The following is an 18,505-nucleotide window of genomic DNA, read 5'->3' as shown; positions in this document are numbered from 1 at the left end:
TTGTACTGGACTACGAAATGACATATTCATTCTGTAATAATGCATGGACGGAAAAATATGATGACCAAGAATAATATAAATTCTGTAATAATGCATTGCACCAGATCGCACACTTCCATGATCCACATGGCTAAATTGATTTTTTTTCAAGCAGGTGAGATAAATCTATTGATTTTGGAATGGGATATGCTGCATAGCGCGCAACACGAGCTTGGACTTCCTGCTGACGGCGATGCCATGTTATTTTTATTGTGTTCCGAATCCCATACAAGTGAAGGGGAGCCTTGGCGCAGTGGTAAAGCTGCTGCCTTGTGACCATGAGGTCATGGGTTCAAGTCCTGGAAACAGCCTCTTACAGAAATGTAGGGAAAGGCTGCGTACTATAGACCCAAAGTGGTCGGACCCTTCCCTGGACCCTGCGCAAGCGGGAGCTACATGCACCAGGTTGCCCTTTTTTTTTTCCGAATCCCATACAAGTGTTGCGCGCGTAGCATGTCAACCATGCTAGACGTAGCATGACTACAACTCTGTTTCGTGTCCACCAAAAAAGAGAGTTGTTTGCCCCTTTATATAGTACTAGCTAGTCATAGAATAGATGAGAGAGATCTCCACCAGATTAGCACGTAGAGGGTTTGTCCTCTCGTGTAATGTAATACTCCTTCCAATTATAATGATACGCCGCCGTGCGTTCCGTGGTTTTCTCCCGCAAGGGTTTCCACGTAAAAATCCGTGTTTCTCTTGTCTCGTTTATTCTTGTTATTATCTAACATGCCAAACGCCTCAGCCATGTCGAGATCGTCCGGTCTCCCGCCGCCTGGGAGCTCCCAGTCGAAGTGGTAGAGAAGGCTGGCGAGCAGCAGCTCCATGTTGGTGAGGCCGAGCGCCACGCCTGGGCACATCCTCTTGCCGGACCCGAACGGAAGGTACTCGAAGTGGCCGCCCTTGAAGTCCATGGCGGCGGCGCTACACTCCTCGAACCTCTCAGGCTTGAACGCCTCGGCGTCCTCCCAGTAGGCGTCATCCCTGCCCAGGGCCCAAGCGTTCACCAGAACCTTTGTGCCCTCGGGGATGTGGTAGCCCATCACCTCGCATGGCTCCCGACACTGCCGCGGTAGCAGGAACGGCAACGGCGCGTGCAGCCGCAACGTCTCCCTGATCACCAAGCTGAGGTAGCTCAGCTGCCCACCAGCGAGGTCACCCTCCGCTAGCTTGCTCCATCCATGGAGTTCCTCTCGCACCTCCTCCTGGGCCTTGTGGAGGACGCTCGGGTTCCTCACATGGCCCATTCCAACGTCGTCGACGAGGTCTCGCTCCCGGCTACGAACATTTCCTGGACCACAGTGGTGATGATGTCAGTGGTGAGGTCCAGGGGGCACTGCTCCCCGCCGTCCTCCTGCACCCTCAATAGCACCCCGAGAAGGTCCTCCATGCTCTTGCCGGCACCGTCAACACGCTCGCGGATGAAATCGTCCATAATGGCACGCGCTTTGCGATTGCACTGCTCGGTCTCCCGGACGGCGCCGCTGAGCTTCACAGACTTGTCGAGCACGTGCAGGAACTCGTCTCGCCTCGGGCACCGTCCGCCGATGGCCGACCGCACCACGATGTCGTTGACCGTGCGGGTGATCAGCTGGCCGATTTCGACCACTGTGCAGCCGCAGCCGCCACTGCGAGCGCACTCGTCAGTGATGTAGCCGATCAAGGCGGCGACCTCGTCTTCCCGGATGTGGCGAAAGGACAGGACACGGCGTGCGCTCATGAGCTCGAGCAGGCAGATGCGGCGGAGCTGGCGCCAGAGGTCACCGTAAGGGCCTAAGGGGAGAAGAGGATGTCTTGGCCACCACGGCTGAAGATGTCCAACGTTGGCGTGAGGTGGCGGCTGGCGAAGGCGGCATCGTGCGTTTTGAGAACCTCCCTGGCGGCCTTGGCAGAGGAGACGACCAGCGTGGGCACATCGCCGAAGTGGAGCAGCATGAGCGGGCCGTGCTTGCGAGAGAGCTCCTGCAGGGCACGGTGCGGCAGGTCGCCGTGGCGCGACAGCAGGAGATGGTGGAGGCTGCCGAGGAGCGGCAGCTTCCATGGCCCCGGCGGGAGCCGCTTTCCCGTCGGAGACGAGGTGTAGATTTTAATGACAAGCAAGAAGAGTAAGATGATTAAGGGGAGGACGGACCAAAGCAACGGAAGTGCTGTAGGCTCCATTGATTTCGTGTGTGTCTCTTTACACCGAATGACTACACGTCCTGAATTTAAATGGCTCGATCGGTGGATCGCACAGAGGTGTTGCTTATTTTTTGATGGGATTGCTAAACCTCAGACTTAACCAAGTCTTAGTCGATGCTATATTCGTGTGATCTTTCATGGAGATCCGTGCAAAATTTCCTTCTTAATTTTTTCATTCTCCTTTTTTATATGTTCTGTCGCTTGACTAAGACTTGGTTAAGTCTCAGTCTATTAAGATCTAGCCACACCACTAGTCAAATCACCTTAAGAAGTTTGAAACAATCGGATGTCTAAAGGCCTGTAAATAATGTCCACCGGAGGCCAAGTCCATGATCTTTCTCATCGTTATCATCATGCAATAATGTCCACGGGAGGCCTTTTTGGTTGAGTTTTATCCACGAGAGAGCTCCCGCAGTCCACGGAAAGTATAATATGCCAACTCAAGCTAGCAGCCATGGTGGTCAAAGTTACCGTTCCTCTTACTTGAACTCGTTATTACATGATTACCCTGATGTATGACTACACCTTTGTTTAAAACATGTATTTATTGGTTTCCAATTTTTTTAGCTGCTTCTCTCATTGTTTTAGTGTTATTGTTCGTATAGCAGCAACAGTAGTACAAAACGACCCTCTTCTGCTTGCTTTTGCCTGCTCTGCCGCCATCCTCGAATGATTTACATTTCGAATAGTTAAAGGCAGTCTCGAAAAACACATTAGGCCCTCTATATTTGGATGTAGGGAGTATCTAATTTTTCCTTTAAGATATCTCAGCTCTTCGAATGATTGGAGAGATCCCTGCCTCCTCTTGGTTGGTCCCGGGCCCGAGAGTGATTGGACAACTTCCTTAAAGAGTCAGCGGATGCAAGCAGAAGAAGAATGTTGAACACCTCACCCTCCAGCTATCTAGATTCACAAGTTGATGTGCCTTGTATATAACATTTATTCAATTTGACCAAAAACAACAGCTAGCTAACTTGACACGTCAAGGTGCTGGCTAAAAATAAATAGCAATTTGAAAAGTCAAAAAATGATTGTTGCCGCCAGCAACAAGCAAGTAACAACTCTCTCTTATTTATATGAATCAACCAATACGTAGAGTTGACTGCAGAAAATAGTGAGGAATGTATAAGACCAAGTCTTGGTGCCCTTGTTTTAATTTATACTAATAGATACCCCGCGCGTTGCAATGGAAAGTTGAGAAAAAAAATGTCTTGAGCATATAGAAAAAAACATATAATGCCTCCATGATTGAAAAATATATGAGAGCATGATCATTTAGTTTAAGCTCATAGTGTTTCTTCTACAATGGACGCATAACAAGAAATCTATATGTCTCATCCATTGAGAATTTGCATGCATTGGCAATGAAATATTGTTCCCGAGTTAAGAACCTTTTTTTTTGGCCATATTTCCCCCTTTTTCTCCAGTCAGTATAAATGTTATAGAAAAAACTTGAAAAGAAGAAAATAGCTAGACCTAATCATGCTAACCTCAACCTGTAGGTTCTCCTAAAATGAGAGGTACAATCGGTAGGATGGATACTCGAGTGCCACAGATACATTATGTAAAGCATTCAACTAACGTAACCAGATTCCACTGCGGTGAATATGAGAGGGAAGTTGTCAAAGTTTGATATATCAAGCAAAAATTATAACATTACCAGCATAGTATTTGTAAAAAGCTTTCTCTCATATTTCTTTGGGCTGCTGCTATCGTCTCCTTTAGTTTGGGTTATGGTTGTTGCATATATCTGTTTGGCAAAATTGATGAAACAACATTAATACTGCTAAAACCCATAGACTATACTTGAGTAAACTAAACCATTCCGTAAATCTGATCGAACCTTTCATTGTCTAGTTAACATAAAGTTATCGGATAGACATAGAGTGAATCTGATTGGATCATTTCTTTGTGTCATCATTAGAAATTTACTCGATACATATAGAGCGAGTTAATCTTAACACAGAAGGCACCAAACATTCTTAACTTCTCAAACATCTTTAATTTGGTAGATACTAGAAACATTACATCAAGCATCTTTGGAGCAACCTAGGTATCTTGAATCAACAACGGTCTTAAATTTGTAGTTCTGAAGAATAATAATCACTCGCTAAATAGATGAAATCAAAATATGCATGTATAGTCATACTTACGTGAGTGCAGGTATTCTCAGGTGCAGAATAAGACTATTTGGTGTCCTTGCTCAGGTGCCATTTATACAAATTGAGGCCGTGGAGGGAGAAAGAAGTGGTGTGTGGCCTCCAGCTTTGATGATGACTTTGGCTCTTGAGTATACAAATCATCAGGTGTTAAAATTGAAAATAAAGAAAGGAAATATGTAGAAGCATGTATAGCTTGTACCTTATATTGATGTGGAGGTCGTTAGGCACCCTGCTGATGCATACGGAGGATGTATAGAAAAGTTTCTTGTTCATATTTTTCTAACCCAGAGTCAGTTCCCCTCGACAGAAGTTTTCTACACAACAGGCCAATTGGACTCCACAGTCAGCCGTCCAGCCGGCCACATCTGGGTGGACGTCGGCGCACATATGTTCGAGACGACGATCTACACGCTCATGGCGTGGGCATGGCAAGTTCCACATCCTGGATAAGGTGATCTTCTGCATGGCACGCTACCACGGTCTCCTCGGCTGCATTCGTGCGGCTCGCATCAGCAAGCTCGACATGAACATAATCATCCTGGTCGTGTCCGTGCTGAAAAGGCGGGTGTCGGTAGACCGCCTGCCCCTTGATGCCGCGCTCGACGTATGGTCCAGTGTCATGCATGGCCAGGAAGCCACCGTTGAGGTGTACAACTGGATTCATGCTCAAGGAGCACCAGCAGGTCCGCCTGGCACATTTGCGATGTGATATGCGATGGGGAGATTAAGCATACATCTAGCACCTTCTTGGGCTTTTGCTTGGTAATGGAAGGCGCAAAATTAGGAACAATCAATGCTTCTATTTCATGTGTATTTCTGGATGCCGTTTCATGGAGATGAATGCGTGCGTGGATCGTGCGGCGGCGAGATTCAAACCGAAGCAGGAGTAGGGTGTTACTTCTCTAGCAAGATTCAGGCCAAAGCAAGAGTAGGGTGTTACCTCTCTGCCAGATTCGAATCAAAGCAAGAGTAGGGCGTTACCTCTCTGGCAAGATTCAAACCAAAGCAGGAGTAGGGTGTTATGTCTACCACGAGGGTTCGAACCTGGGTAAACGTCGTGTATGCGACCCCCTTTTGTACTTCTGGTCTTGCGCATCACCATATCAGTATTACTAACGGTTTTCAGTATCGTCAATAACAATAAGTTTCCCCATATATCAATAGAATTTCTCTTTGCTAACAAGCCGTCTACATGCCACTAAACTAGAACAACTGAACTACTACTAATTGGCGAAGCTTACATAGGTAACATTGAATGAGCTAGCTACTGCTAATGATGTGATCATAATCTTGTTCTTTAACATATTAATATTCAAGTTCTTTTTGCGGGGTGATTAATATTCAAGTTATGGGCATACTAATTGTCTAATTTATCTGATCTAGTTCTGATCTTGTTTTGGCAGCCAAGACAGGTATATATAGTATAGGGGAAGCACACATGTTCCAGATGACCCAAACATGCACAGACATGTTCCCCGTGGAATAAAGCAAACTCCAAGCTAAACATCTACATGGCCTATACCATGGCGCTGCACAGGACGTAAACAAACTTGCACCGAAATAAGTAATGCACTATCTATTCATCTCCCGAACTATTGTCACCAAGAATCTCTTGGTTTTCTAATTGTTGTCTTAAAATCAAACTGTACGGAATCATCCATCTCTCGTTATCACCACCTGGTCGAAAAAGATGGTGAAATGATTTAAAAAAATACTCAAATTTATGGAAAAGTTGATTTCCCTTCCTGGGAAATATTCAATTTCGCTTCTAAGCTAATAAGTTTTTTCCAACAAAATTATGTGGCAGATAATAGCATCTCAATAATTAAACAAGCCCACAAGATATTGATAAAAATTACTTGATTTTATGGAATAGTTGATTTCCGTACCTGGGACATTCAGTTTCTTTTCTGTATCAATATTTTATGTAAGAGGGTTAGCGAGGAGACAATTGGTCGAATCGCTTGTTGTATTGCTGAGCCTCGCGGGCTAGTATATAACAATAAATATATTACAAGACTTAAAGGGTAGGAAGCCTCTACTAGAGATAAGTTAGGAAGAGTATATGAGAAATTACATGGTGTTTCAAAAGAAATATGTCGGCAGATAATAGCATCTCAATAATTAAACGAGCCTGCAAGATTATTGATATATAGGAACTATATATATGTCGGCAGATAATGGTGTTAGAGTAATCATGCACGTCACACGGTGGACAATGGCACGACATAGAGTGGCGTAGCAAGATTCAGCACAGTGCCATAGCGGTCGTTGAGATCAATATCCTCGGGTGCCATGCCATCAGGTAGTCTCCATTCTGTTTTGTGCACAAGTGAGGCTAGTAGCAGAGGCACTGATCGCAGAGCATAGTCCATTCCAGGGCACACCCTCCGGCCGGCTCCGAATGGCCTATAGGTATAGTCGTCCTTGACCTGAAAGTGCACGGCATCGCCTGCACCTGCAGCCAAGAACCTTTCAGGCATGAACTTGTCAGATTGAGGCCATACCGTAGGGTCCCTTCCGATTGCCCACAAGTTGACCACGACGCCCGTTCCGATTGGGACAGGGAAGCCACCTAGTGACACTCCATCGGCGGCCACCTCCCTTGGTATCAATGGTACTGCTGGGTGCAGCCGCAGCGTCTCCTTCACCACGGCATGGAGATAGGGAAGGTTGTCGAGGTCGCTCTCCTTCACAAAGTCATTGGACCCAACTCCAACGCACGCTCTGAGCTCGTGTCGCACCTTCTCCATCTTCTCCGGGTGGCGCAGTAGCTGCGCCATAGCCCACTGCACAGTAACCGTGCTCGTGTCACTTGCGGCGATGAACATATCCTGTATAGAAATAAAACAAATGAACATTCCACGTACATACAATACGTGCAAAGGAAACAAGTACTCAATGAACATACGTACTGTTAGGAACGTGATGATTTCTTGGCGCGTGAGCTTGGACATGGCTTGGCGCGCGAGGAGAATGTCCAACATGTCATTGTTCTTCTCACTACCGGTGTTAGTGCTAGTTCTAGCTAACCGGCGTTGAACGATCTCTTGGTCAAAGAAGTTGAACAGTTTGGCGAGATGTATGGAGATGCGGCGGCGCGAGCCGAGGAGGTGGTCAATTGGTGCGAGGAATGGAAAGGCGTCGGAGACGTTGGATTTCGACCACTCCTCTAGTACCGGCACTATGAGTCCCCTGAAAGGTTGGGCCCCCGGCGCGCGCAAGTCCACGACGTCCTCGGAGAAGAGGATGTTGGATATGACATTGAGCACCGTGCGGTTCACGGCCTCCCTTATTATGACTGGCATACCGGTGCTAGAGCATGCCCTCAAGTACTCGGTGAGATGCCCGGCATGGCATTCTAAGATGGGCCGGATTGTGTCCAAGCCCCGGCCGGAGGAGAAGCGGGCGCCCATGATGACGCGGTCCTGCTTCCACAGCGGGTTGGAACTTGGAAGGAAGACCATGGACGTCGCGCCATACGACATGGCGTGGACGGTATCCGGCACTAGCCGGGATGCGAGCGCTGCGTCATTCTTGGCGAGGGCCTCGTGAGCCGCCGCGGCGGATGACACCACGACAATGGTGCGGGTCAGACCAAGGCGGAGGGACAATATGGGTCCATAGGTTTGAGCAAGGGAGGCGAGAGCGGTGTGTGGGTTGTTGCGGAGCGGGCCGATGACATAGAGCAGGTTGCCGAGAATGGGGTGTCCGGCAGGGCCGGGGGGCTGAGGAGGAGAAACTCTCTTTCGGCCGTGTTTGCGCAGGATATGCCGCGTATGAATGGTGATCAGCGTCGTTACTGCCATGCAAGCCAGCAATGCCAAGAACCACATTGTTGGCGCTAGCTACCTGTATGGAGAGTGCAATCATGTGTTGCGTGTTTATAGATGATGATCTGCGCTGTCAACTTGACAAGTCGGCGCACCACGTGAACCACGATTCACGCCACTACCTTTCTCAAAACACTCTTGACAAGTTGGCACACCACGCGAAGCACGCTTCACATATTTTAATTTCATTAGGCAACAAGCAGCTGAGTACCATGTATATCTCCATGCATGCTAGGAAATCGTGGTCATTGCTTTAGATTATGACACGTTATGTGGGTAGGAACATTGAAGACGACCGGTATGGAAAATATTAGTGCAATTACATCTTTAGCTTTTCCAACCCCATTTCATGTCCGCTAGGGCAAATTCTCCCGCCAGGCTTCACCTCCGCTCGACGTGCCGGTCTGGCCACCGCCGACGAGGAGGGGAATCCTGATGCCTCCACTCCGGTCAGTAGCTTAGTTTATGGTTTTTTAGTCCTCACTGGTAATGATCATCACTTTAGATTATGACGCATATGTGGTAGAAACAATGAAAACGGTACATATGGAAAATATCACTGCAACTAAACTGAGTGCAACATTTTGGTGCTCGGGCTACATGGTGTCTTTTTTTGAAACATTCAAAAATCACATTTCAAATATTCAAAAAAGTTCCAGATGGACAGATGCTTTTTTGGGTTTTTACTTTCCGAAAAGTGAAGCACAGTTGTGCTCCTCGCATGAAAGCATAACTGTGCTTCAGCAAAAACTGAAGCATAGATGTGCTTCTGCGTGAAGCACGTTTGTGTTGCTCGCGTGAAAAATTAGATCTGTTCTTCCCCAAAAGTGAAGCACAGTTCAGTTTTGAAGCACGGGTTATTACTGTTTTGGAGCACTACAACATATTTCCCAATAAAGATTCGTTGAAACCTATCACCATGGGATGTAGTTTTAAAACTGGACGTGAGGAACACAATGGTGAAAACGGTTCATGATTTGGGCACACGGTTCAAAAGAGAAATTATTTTCTAAATTGAATGGACAAAAAAAAGAAATAAAAATATCCCACCCATCTCCCCATGTGCGTGGGAAGAAACCTCACCAAATATCTCGAATTGAACAAGTGTTACACATGCGGTGTGCCACTTGTCACCACCAAAGGAGGTGCGATCTGTTTTTGTGCATCATGCGTTTGTTACGAATTTGTCTTTGTAAAAAATGAAATAGAATGAAGAGAATAAGAAATAGCATACCAAATCACGCACTTGACAAGTTGGCACACCACGCGAACCACGCTTCACATATTTTAATTTGGTTCGGCAACAAGCAGTTGAGCACAATCGTCCATGCGTGCTAGGAAATCGTGATCATGGCTTTAGATAATGATACGTTTGCGGGTAGAAACATTGAAAGTGGCACATCTGGAAAATATTAGTGCAATTGAATTGTGTGCAGCATTTTGGTGCTCAGCCTACATGAAGCCTTTAAACAAATATTTATAATCACATTTCAAAGTTTCAATATTTTTGGAAAAAAAGTCCACATTAACATACTCCATCCTTTCCTATTTATAGTGCGCATAGATCCTAGCATTAATACCAATGTATGAGCTAGCTCTTATGCTATGGACCAAAATACCCCTCCATGCAGATTTGTCTCGCTCCCATGTGCATGTGCTGATGTAACACCTGTCTTTTCAGCTAAGGATAATGGTTGTCCGAAACTGTATGCACGACACTACATTATAGAATTTGGGCCAAATGCTAGTACGCTTCTCAACAGGGGCGGAGCTGGGCCCCGGGCACCCAGGGCCCAGGCCCGGGGCGTAGAATTTTTTACTAGCCTATTATATATGTATGATTTTCTGCAGGCCCGGGGTGCAGAGCCCAGTAAAACGAAGGCCCATAGCGGCATTTGCTGTCTCACCTCATAAAACAGACGCACGAGCACAAGGAGACTTCTCTCGGAAAAAAAAGAGCACGAGGAGACCTCCAACTCACGCACGCGCAACAGGAAAATAGGAAACTGACGGGCGCACGCACATCACGAATCTTCAGGAGACGCCAGCGATCGCGAGGCCGACGCCGATCTAACGCGCACACGACGCACGCAAGATCAATCTGCAGAAGTGTAGAGTCCAGACTCCAGCGCTCACGCCGGCCGCCGGCGCCGGCGTTCGCCGCCGTCTCGGCTACCGCTGGATCTACCAAGGTTCGCCCAATCTACCGCTTCTTGACTGCCGTACCTTGGTATTTTTTTTATGCTTTCCCAGTTTCCCTTGAATAGTTGATGCTTCTGCTCGTATCATGTTGTTTAGATTGGGCGAAGCGGTAGATTGAAGCAGTTGTCGTCCAATTCTGGTACAAAATTTTTGCATATATGAACGCTGAACTTCATATATGAACGTTAAATCTTTTCCTTATGGCAAAAAAAAAAATTAGGCCCGGGGCTTGCTCCAATTCTGGCTCCGCCACTGCTTCTCAAAATGTGAAGCATAGGTGTGGTTTTGTGTTTCCCTAAAAGTAGAGCACAGCTGTGCACGACACGTGAAAGCACAACTATTCTTCAGAAAAAAGTGAAGCACTGATGTGTGTGAATCATATTAGTGCTTTTCGTGTAAAATGAAAAGGACAGAACTTGCATTCCTACGGCGCCGAATATTTTTTAAGATGGCAAATGTTTGCAGTAAATGAATGTAACTGTTGAGAACAAAACTTAGGATTATAAGAAAATAGGATACTGCGTATGCCTACCCAAAAAATCAGACTTAATCGGGTTAAAAAAAGTGACTTAATCCTAGGCACAAATAAGACATCCCTAGTTGATTCGTGGGATTACAAAAAACACAGGAATGAAAAAAAAAACATGTATGCATTTCAAGTGTGAAAAATTAATTATAGTAAGAGCATGGTTGATAGTACAACTAGCTGATGGTTATACGATGTTGCCATGTTATCTATGGTTAATCTTACAGCCGACAAGTACAATAATTAGATATAAAGAAGTGCTACTTTATTACTATATGACGCACATCCCATTCTCACATAATGTCTAGAAGCGCATGACGCGGCTCCTTTTCTCTCCCGTTCATGTTAGCAGAAAATTATTTTAACTCTTATAACCAGGTTACCTAAACTTATTGTACTCGCTCTAAATGTATTTCGAGTGGCACTAGTGAACCGGCCCAATCAATTAACTGTGACAGGGCCAAGTACATACTCCGCTTGTATATATAATACTACTCACTGTGATAACCATTATCCATTCCACATCAAGACCACCGAGACTAGCTAAGCTAGGTAGCAATCACGATGAGCTTCGCGGTGAGCAAGTCCCCGCCGGTGATGGTCCGGCCTTCGACAGAGCCGGTGCTGATGCCCGGGAAGACGGCGGCGGCGACGCAAGTGGTGCAACTCTCGTCGTGGGACATGGCCTACGTGGACTTCCAGGTCACGGTGCTCCTCGTTTTCGACGGCTCGGTTCACCAGCCCGTGGAGGCCATCAAGAAGGGCCTCTCCCGGGCGCTCGCCCACTACCACACCATCGCCGGCCGCCTCGCCGGCGCCGACGAAGAAGACGGCGTGCTCCTGCACGTCGCGTGCACCGGCGAGGGTGTGCCGTTCGTGGCCGCGGCGGCGGGATGTACCTTGCATGATCACGGGCTCTTGCACGCGCCCTTCACGACCAGCCTCCTGGACGATCTAGCCGTTTACTACCCGGCCCCTGAGGGCTGCCGGAGCACGGACCCGATGCTGCTGATGCAGGTCACTGAGTTCGCCTGCGGCGGGTTCACCGTGGGGGTGACGTGGAACCACACGCTAGCCGACGCCACCGGGATGGCGCAGTTCCTGCAGGCCGTGGGCGAGCTCACCCGCGCTGAAGCTGATGCATCGTCGGTGCCGTCCGTCACGCCGGTGAGGGACGGCCGCGCGGTGTCCCTTCCTCTGCTCTCGCCGTCCGTGGTTGCCGCGAAGCAGTGGCTGATGCTGGACCTCGGAGGCCAGAGCCTCGTTTACCTAGACATCATCGTCCCGCTCAAGCTCATCGACCGCATCAAGTCCGACTACAAGCCCGGGTACTGCACGACGTTCGAGGCCACGGCCGCCGTGCTGTGGCGGTGCCGCACACGCGCGATCATCGGCGACGACCCCGACGGCTATGACATGTCCACGCCGGCGCCGCTGGCCTTCACCGTGAACGTGCGCAAGCACGTGGGCGTGGCGGCAGGGTACTATGGAAACTGCGCGGTCGCGCAGCTGGCGTTCGCGACGACAGGAGAGGTGGCCGGCGCCGGCGCCGGGGACGACGGCATGAACGGCTTGGTGGATCTGATCAAGCGCGCCAAGGACGGGGTCCCGGAGCTGTTGACAGACATGAGAGCCGGCGGCGGCGGCGCGGTGGACGGGATGGGGGAGGAGGAGATAGCAGCGGCGTTCGGGTACAACGCGGTGATGGTGACGAGCTGGCGGAACATCAGGTTCTACGACGCCGACTTTGGCGGCGGCGCCCCGGCGAGGGTGGTGGCGCGTTGGCAGCAGTCGACGCTGCCGTGCATGGCGTTAGTGTCCTGCAGGGCAGCCACGGCGGCCGACGGCGAGAGGCTGCTGACGCAGTGCGTCAGGGCGGAGCACGCCGCCGCGTTGCTCACCGAGCTCGCACATGCATCGTGCGCCTGAGTAACTATGAACTGATGGCACGTACGTATACGTATGTTTGGTGTGGCACGTACGTGTAAGTATCCTGCGGCTGAGTACCATTTGTCTTTTTTATTTAGGGAGTACCTAAAAATCATCTAGATGAGATATAATTTGTTCTCATTCACTTTGAAAACAAGAACAGATACAACCCACATCAGCACACACGCATATTATAGCATCACATCCAATGGCTATAAAAGGTGAATGAGATCAAATTATATCTCATCTAGATGAGTTCTAGCAAAACTGTTTTATTTATGATGGTGGTGTACCATTGTCGTTGTCGTTGAGTTGTGAATAAGGAGTACCCATTATGTTATGTGCAAGTCTAAGTTCCCTGAAAATTAGATTAGGTGTCACGAAGAGGTTTGGCCTCGGCCTTCTCAAACTACCAACACACACTCTCCTGATAGTTTTTGATGTTTTCTACACACGTTTATTTAAAACGGTTTATCTCTCAAACCGTGCGTCTAAATGTTGAATTGTTTTCACCAATGGTTTCCTCGCATAGAGATCTTGAACACTAGATCCCATGTTATTATGTTTCGACGAACTTATTTTTAACGAAAAAACCACACAAGAAAACAGAACTGAGAGCATGTTTTATTCCATTTCGAGAGGCACGAAGCAAATCCGTGCCAACATGAGAAGTATGTGCATCTCATGAAAAATAAAATGAAACCCTTTTTTCCCTCTTTCGTGATGCACGAGCGTGTTTCTCACGGAAGTAAATCCATGCCTCCACAAAAAGTTAATATGTGTCTCTCGTGGAATAAAAAAAGGAAACCGCGTTTTTCCCTTTCCGCGGGGTACGACCGTGCCTCTCGGGGATACAAATCCGTGCCTCCATGAGAAGAAAATATGTGTCTCTCGCGGAAGGAAAAAAGAAAACACATTTCCCCCCTTTTTCCGAGAGGCACGACCGTATCTCTCGCAGAAGCAAATCCGTACCTCCACGAGAAGTAAATTTGTGCCTCTTGTGGAAGAAAATAAAATGTGTTTTCTCACGCAATTTTTTGTTCCAAATTATTTTTTGGTCCAAATCCTAAGGAAAACATGGAAAACCAGAAAATTGAAATCATCTAAAAGCCGAAACCTGTACAGAAAAAAAAACAAAATCCAAAGGGACCGTCCAAAATGCTACACGTGGCGGCGGCTGAGAGCACGCCAAGTGGCGCGCTCCCGGCCCACCCCAAGTGACCCTTGCGAGGGCTCCCGAAGGAGTACTCCTTAATTAGTTGCTCTCCTTTTTTGGTCTTCCAGGATGGGTCCAAGACAAGGTCCCCGGTCGTGCTGGACGAAAACCTCGCAACCCAAGTATTGTCCCTGCAGGAATAGCATGATCTGGTAGGGTGGAAGCACCAAAGGCGCCGTAGGTCACATTTTGGCTTGGAATCCCTATACGACCCTCTGTGCGCCAAAGCGTCAGGAAACATAGGGGATCGCTTGACTGGGCTAACCCATCAGCGCTTTGGTATGGTCGGTAGCGACTGAAATGAAGTACTGATTTATATCTTTTTTGCGGCTTTTTGTGGACTTTTCATTATCTTTCCCAAAAAACATGAGAAAAAATATTTCAAATAATGTGAACATAATTTATACATTTCTAAACATTTTTTAAATGAACAATTATTTAAACCGTTGTGAACTTTTTGGAAAAATTCTATTTAACTAAAACTTGCCATCCTAAAAGAAAAAACAAACCCCCCCAAAAAATAACTTATCATTTGAAAAAAAAGTTGTTATGCTTCACAACTAAAGTTGTCATCCTCGCATCACTGAACTTGCCATCAAAAAACATTCTGACTTGTCATGTTTTCGTGCCACACATGTGGCACTTATTATTTTTATACCTATGCATATCCTATGCGCTGTTGTTATCAGTTGACATCGCTGGAAAAAATCGCTGAGAACATCTACAGCCGCAAACAGCAAATCTGGGCCCTCAAACGCCCGCCCTGGCGCGTCCACTGATAGTGACCAGTCACGCCTCAAGTGATCGATTTCACATCCGCGTACCACATATCCGGCACCCTATGAAAAATGCATATTGCAGATCAAAAATTCGTTGTAGGCATGAATTTACTCTGGAAAATGGATATGTTCATACAAGTATTCTCTTTTTTGAATAATGAGTACACAAAGCATGGTTCATCGTATTCGTTTGTTCATGTGGTGGACAGATTCATACTACTAGTCTTTATCTTGATTTCAGTAACTGGCAGTATGAATCTAGTTTTTTTTAGAGCCTGAATATGATAGCTCACAGCTTGAATTTTGTGTTTGTCAGCGCATCAACATCAGTTCATCTTGTGCAAGCTTTGGAAGACTACTTTGACAGTTCTTCTAGCGTTCAACGCATGGGGAAAGATGGTACTAACTCCACTTAATCTGTACACATAGAAATGTTGCCCCCCCCCCCCCCTATAAAATCACTGCCATTTTACTCTTTTACACGGGCTTGTAAGCTGATTCCTGGACCAGCAACTTTTTTTGTTGTTCTAAGATGTGAACCGAAATTGTAATTGTGTATGGGGTTCAAGCATTACATGTTCGTTTCATGTTCTGCTTGAGGTTTGTCCCCAATTTCGAAAATCATTGATTTCGTCAACTCTGTCTATTATGTTTTAAGATCCTGCCTTCATAGAATTTGTCCAGCCAGAGCAAGCAATATAGGGAAATTAAATATTTATAGATAGATACAAGTCACTATTAACTCAGATTTTAATTAGGTTAATATGTGATTAGATGAAACTGGTAGACAACACGTACTTTTTATCTTGAATAGTATTTACTATTCACTAGGTAGGACACTATTCACAAAAGTGCTTTACTATTCAATACACTATTTGGAATAGTATTTCATTATTCACAACAATATTTAATTCTTTGGTATTATATGCTCGTTCTGTATTCACTAAGAAAATTATATCTTAGAGCAAGTCAAGCAGCACGCCGAAACCCTCCGTCATCGCTATTTTAGGGGAAAAGAGCAAAATAACTGCTTCCAGCGGTTACCCGATCCTCTCGTCGTTTTTCTGGCCTCCCCGATATCTCTCTCCCCTCTATCTAGGGGAACGACTACCTCCCCGATCCCCTCCCCGACTCGCTTGTCGATGCAACCGCTGCCCCCGGAAAGCTCCGCCCCGCCACAACGCCTTCTCCTCGTCATCTCTGGTATGTCTCCTTTCTTTTATTTTTTTCTCAGATCAAGCATTGGAGAGGCACATGTGTGTCGGGGATGGTGGCCGCCACACCATATGTGACCGCATCTGATAGGGTGGAGGGGAGATATCAGAGAGGGAGGGGCAGGAGGCCGACGCCGGCGTGGGAACGGTACCGGAGTGCTTGCTTGATGTGTGTGTTCCATCGGCCGCGGGTGGTGCGTGCTTGGCGGCGGCGAGACTGCCATGCGTAGCTGCCGTAGTGGATGTGTGGTGCGTGCGTGGCTGCCGGCGGAGGGTTTCACGGCGCTGCCAAACTTACTGGTTGCTGCTGCTGGTGCGTGGCTGCCGGCGGAGAGTTTCAGGGCGCTTCGATTTGTTGCGTGGAGAGAGAGAGAGAGAGAGAGAGAGAGAGAGAGAACAGATCATAGAGAGACGTGGTTCGATGGTGGGCTGGTGAAGCTGCTACTACTACCGCTAGTTTGTGCTGATTACTGCAACTTTGGTAATGGAAGCTGCTACTACTACTGCTAGTGGACGATTGATGATGTTGCTGATTGCTGCAAATTTACATTGAAAACAGAGAGCTAGCTAGCTTGCTAGTCTGTGCTGCTGCTATTGCTAGTATTTGTGTTTAAGCTCAATATACCCTTGTTTTTGTTTCAGATTTTGGTAATGGAAGATCAGAGTTATTTTGATATTTTGCAAAGTGATGCCGGATTGAATGATTTGCACTGGACCGAAGACCAACATGTCGATCTTGAAGGGCATGAGGAACAACATGTCGATCTTGAAGGGCATGTAGAACAACAAACTGATCTCGAATAGCCGTTGCAAACTAGCCGTTGAAAAACTAGCTATTGGTAGTTATGAAATATTCTTAAAATATAGAATAAGGGAGATGTTTAGGGGAACTGCTGGAGTTGAGCAATTTTTAGAGGAGAATCTTTTTGAGGAAATCCCCTATTTTGAGATATAGGGGAGAAAATTTAGGGGAAATGATGGACTTGCTCTTAATGCAAGATCTATTTAGAGCTGGCGAGGCAAACAATACGTCCTACAGTGTGCGCAGAGGTGTAAAATCCTACTCAGTACTCACCATATTTTTCATTATATTGTATCAGATGTAACTAGTTACGTTCATTAGTAGTTTTAATTGCAAATTTATGGGGTAAATTCTTATCGTCCTCCCAAGCAGTTCCACCCGAAGGGAACACTTCTCTACAGCCACAAGGTTCTCATTCAAACGCCACTCTGGGCTACATAGAGAACTACACACGCAGAGGTTTTTCCTATAGGATCCCTAGCATAAGAACTCATCCCATAAATTTATAAATAAAAATACCAAGTGAAACCAAGAAACTACATCATTTCCACAACAAAATTTACATATGGCTTTCCCTTTCAGGAGGCCCCGAAGGGATTACACGAGATAAAGGAAATTACCTTCTAACTACCTTCTTTAGCCTTACAAATGCTTTGGATATTATGACTCTTATTGCAGGATGAGGAACTACTACTATTACTGAGCAACGAGCTTGCTAGCTGGGTCGCAGCTCTTTGCTCTATCGATGGCTGGTGGTTCTTCTCCATCTGGTGTCTCTCTTCGCAGCAAATGCCTCCTTTTATAGGCGAGAGAGCAGCTCTGTGGATGGCTTCCGGGAGAATGCACCTCTTTATTTTATATTTGGCAGGATGCATGCGTGTCCTTCTAGGGTTTGGATAAGTGCGAGAGATAGTGCCCAGATAAACTTCAATCTTCAGGAATCTTTCAACTCATTGCTTTTTTCATGTGGGCAATGTCTCTTGGTGAATAATTGGCTGGTTCTTCTTTTCATCTTGCCTTTCAGCGATGCAAACCTTCATGCCTTCAGATAGATAGGTCCTCCTTCAGGAATCCTTGTTCTAGTGTATGCGTACATATATGCCAAGGCAATCCTTGTTCCAGTGTATGCGTACATATATGCCAAGGCTGCTTAAATATTCAACTTTTTTTATAGGGGGTCTTCCCTACCCATATGTTTGATAATACCTTGTCAATATTTAATATATATTTTTGGAATTTCTATCAATATTCGGGTCGGGTATAGGTCCTCCACACCCGAATAATTGATAGCAATATCAATATATGCAATTTGGGCTTTATTCAGGCTGCTGCCCATGCCCCGCTATGTCCATATTATCATCATTTAACATACTGAAATCATATTTTTGATCGCATTCATTCTTTTTTTCTTCAAATTTTTCATTTATTTCTTGCCTTACTTCTTTTAATATTTCCTCCTTTAATTCTTTCTTTATCGTTTTTGAAAATTCTTCAAATCTTTTATCCATTTCTTGATCCATGTATTCACTGTCTAAAGGATCAAGTCCCTTTAGAAGGCATTCTTGATATGTTTGATATTTTGGAGACTCTTCCTTCTTTATATTTTTTGATCTTGATGCCTC

The 18,505-nt window shown here is 46.4% G+C and overlaps 2 protein-coding genes and 1 pseudogene across 2 annotated transcripts; 1 reads left to right on the top strand and 2 right to left on the bottom strand.

Annotated features, from left to right (window-relative positions):
* Positions 1–165: 165 nt before the first annotated feature.
* Positions 166–2,199, bottom strand: LOC123047659 (zealexin A1 synthase-like; annotated as a pseudogene).
* A 4,203-nt stretch (positions 2,200–6,402) lies between these two features.
* Positions 6,403–8,220, bottom strand: LOC123039848 (oryzalexin E synthase). Its single transcript, XM_044462850.1, has 2 exons — positions 7,298–8,220; positions 6,403–7,216 (listed from the first exon to the last, which is right to left on the bottom strand). The coding sequence occupies exons 1-2, from the start codon at positions 8,216–8,218 to the stop codon at positions 6,587–6,589; spliced, it is 1,551 nt and encodes a 516-aa protein (XP_044318785.1). The 5' UTR covers positions 8,219–8,220; the 3' UTR covers positions 6,403–6,586.
* A 3,257-nt stretch (positions 8,221–11,477) lies between these two features.
* LOC123039847 (acyl transferase 15-like) lies at positions 11,478–13,045 on the top strand. Its single transcript, XM_044462849.1, has one exon. It carries the CDS (start codon positions 11,508–11,510, stop codon positions 12,870–12,872), a length of 1,365 nt encoding a protein of 454 aa, XP_044318784.1. The 5' UTR covers positions 11,478–11,507; the 3' UTR covers positions 12,873–13,045.
* The last annotated feature ends 5,460 nt before the right edge of the window (positions 13,046–18,505 follow it).

This window comes from Triticum aestivum, chromosome 2B (assembly GCF_018294505.1).
Source record: "Triticum aestivum cultivar Chinese Spring chromosome 2B, IWGSC CS RefSeq v2.1, whole genome shotgun sequence".
Taxonomy (NCBI): domain Eukaryota; kingdom Viridiplantae; phylum Streptophyta; class Magnoliopsida; order Poales; family Poaceae; genus Triticum; species Triticum aestivum.
This window is presented reverse-complemented; position numbering and strand designations above follow the sequence as displayed.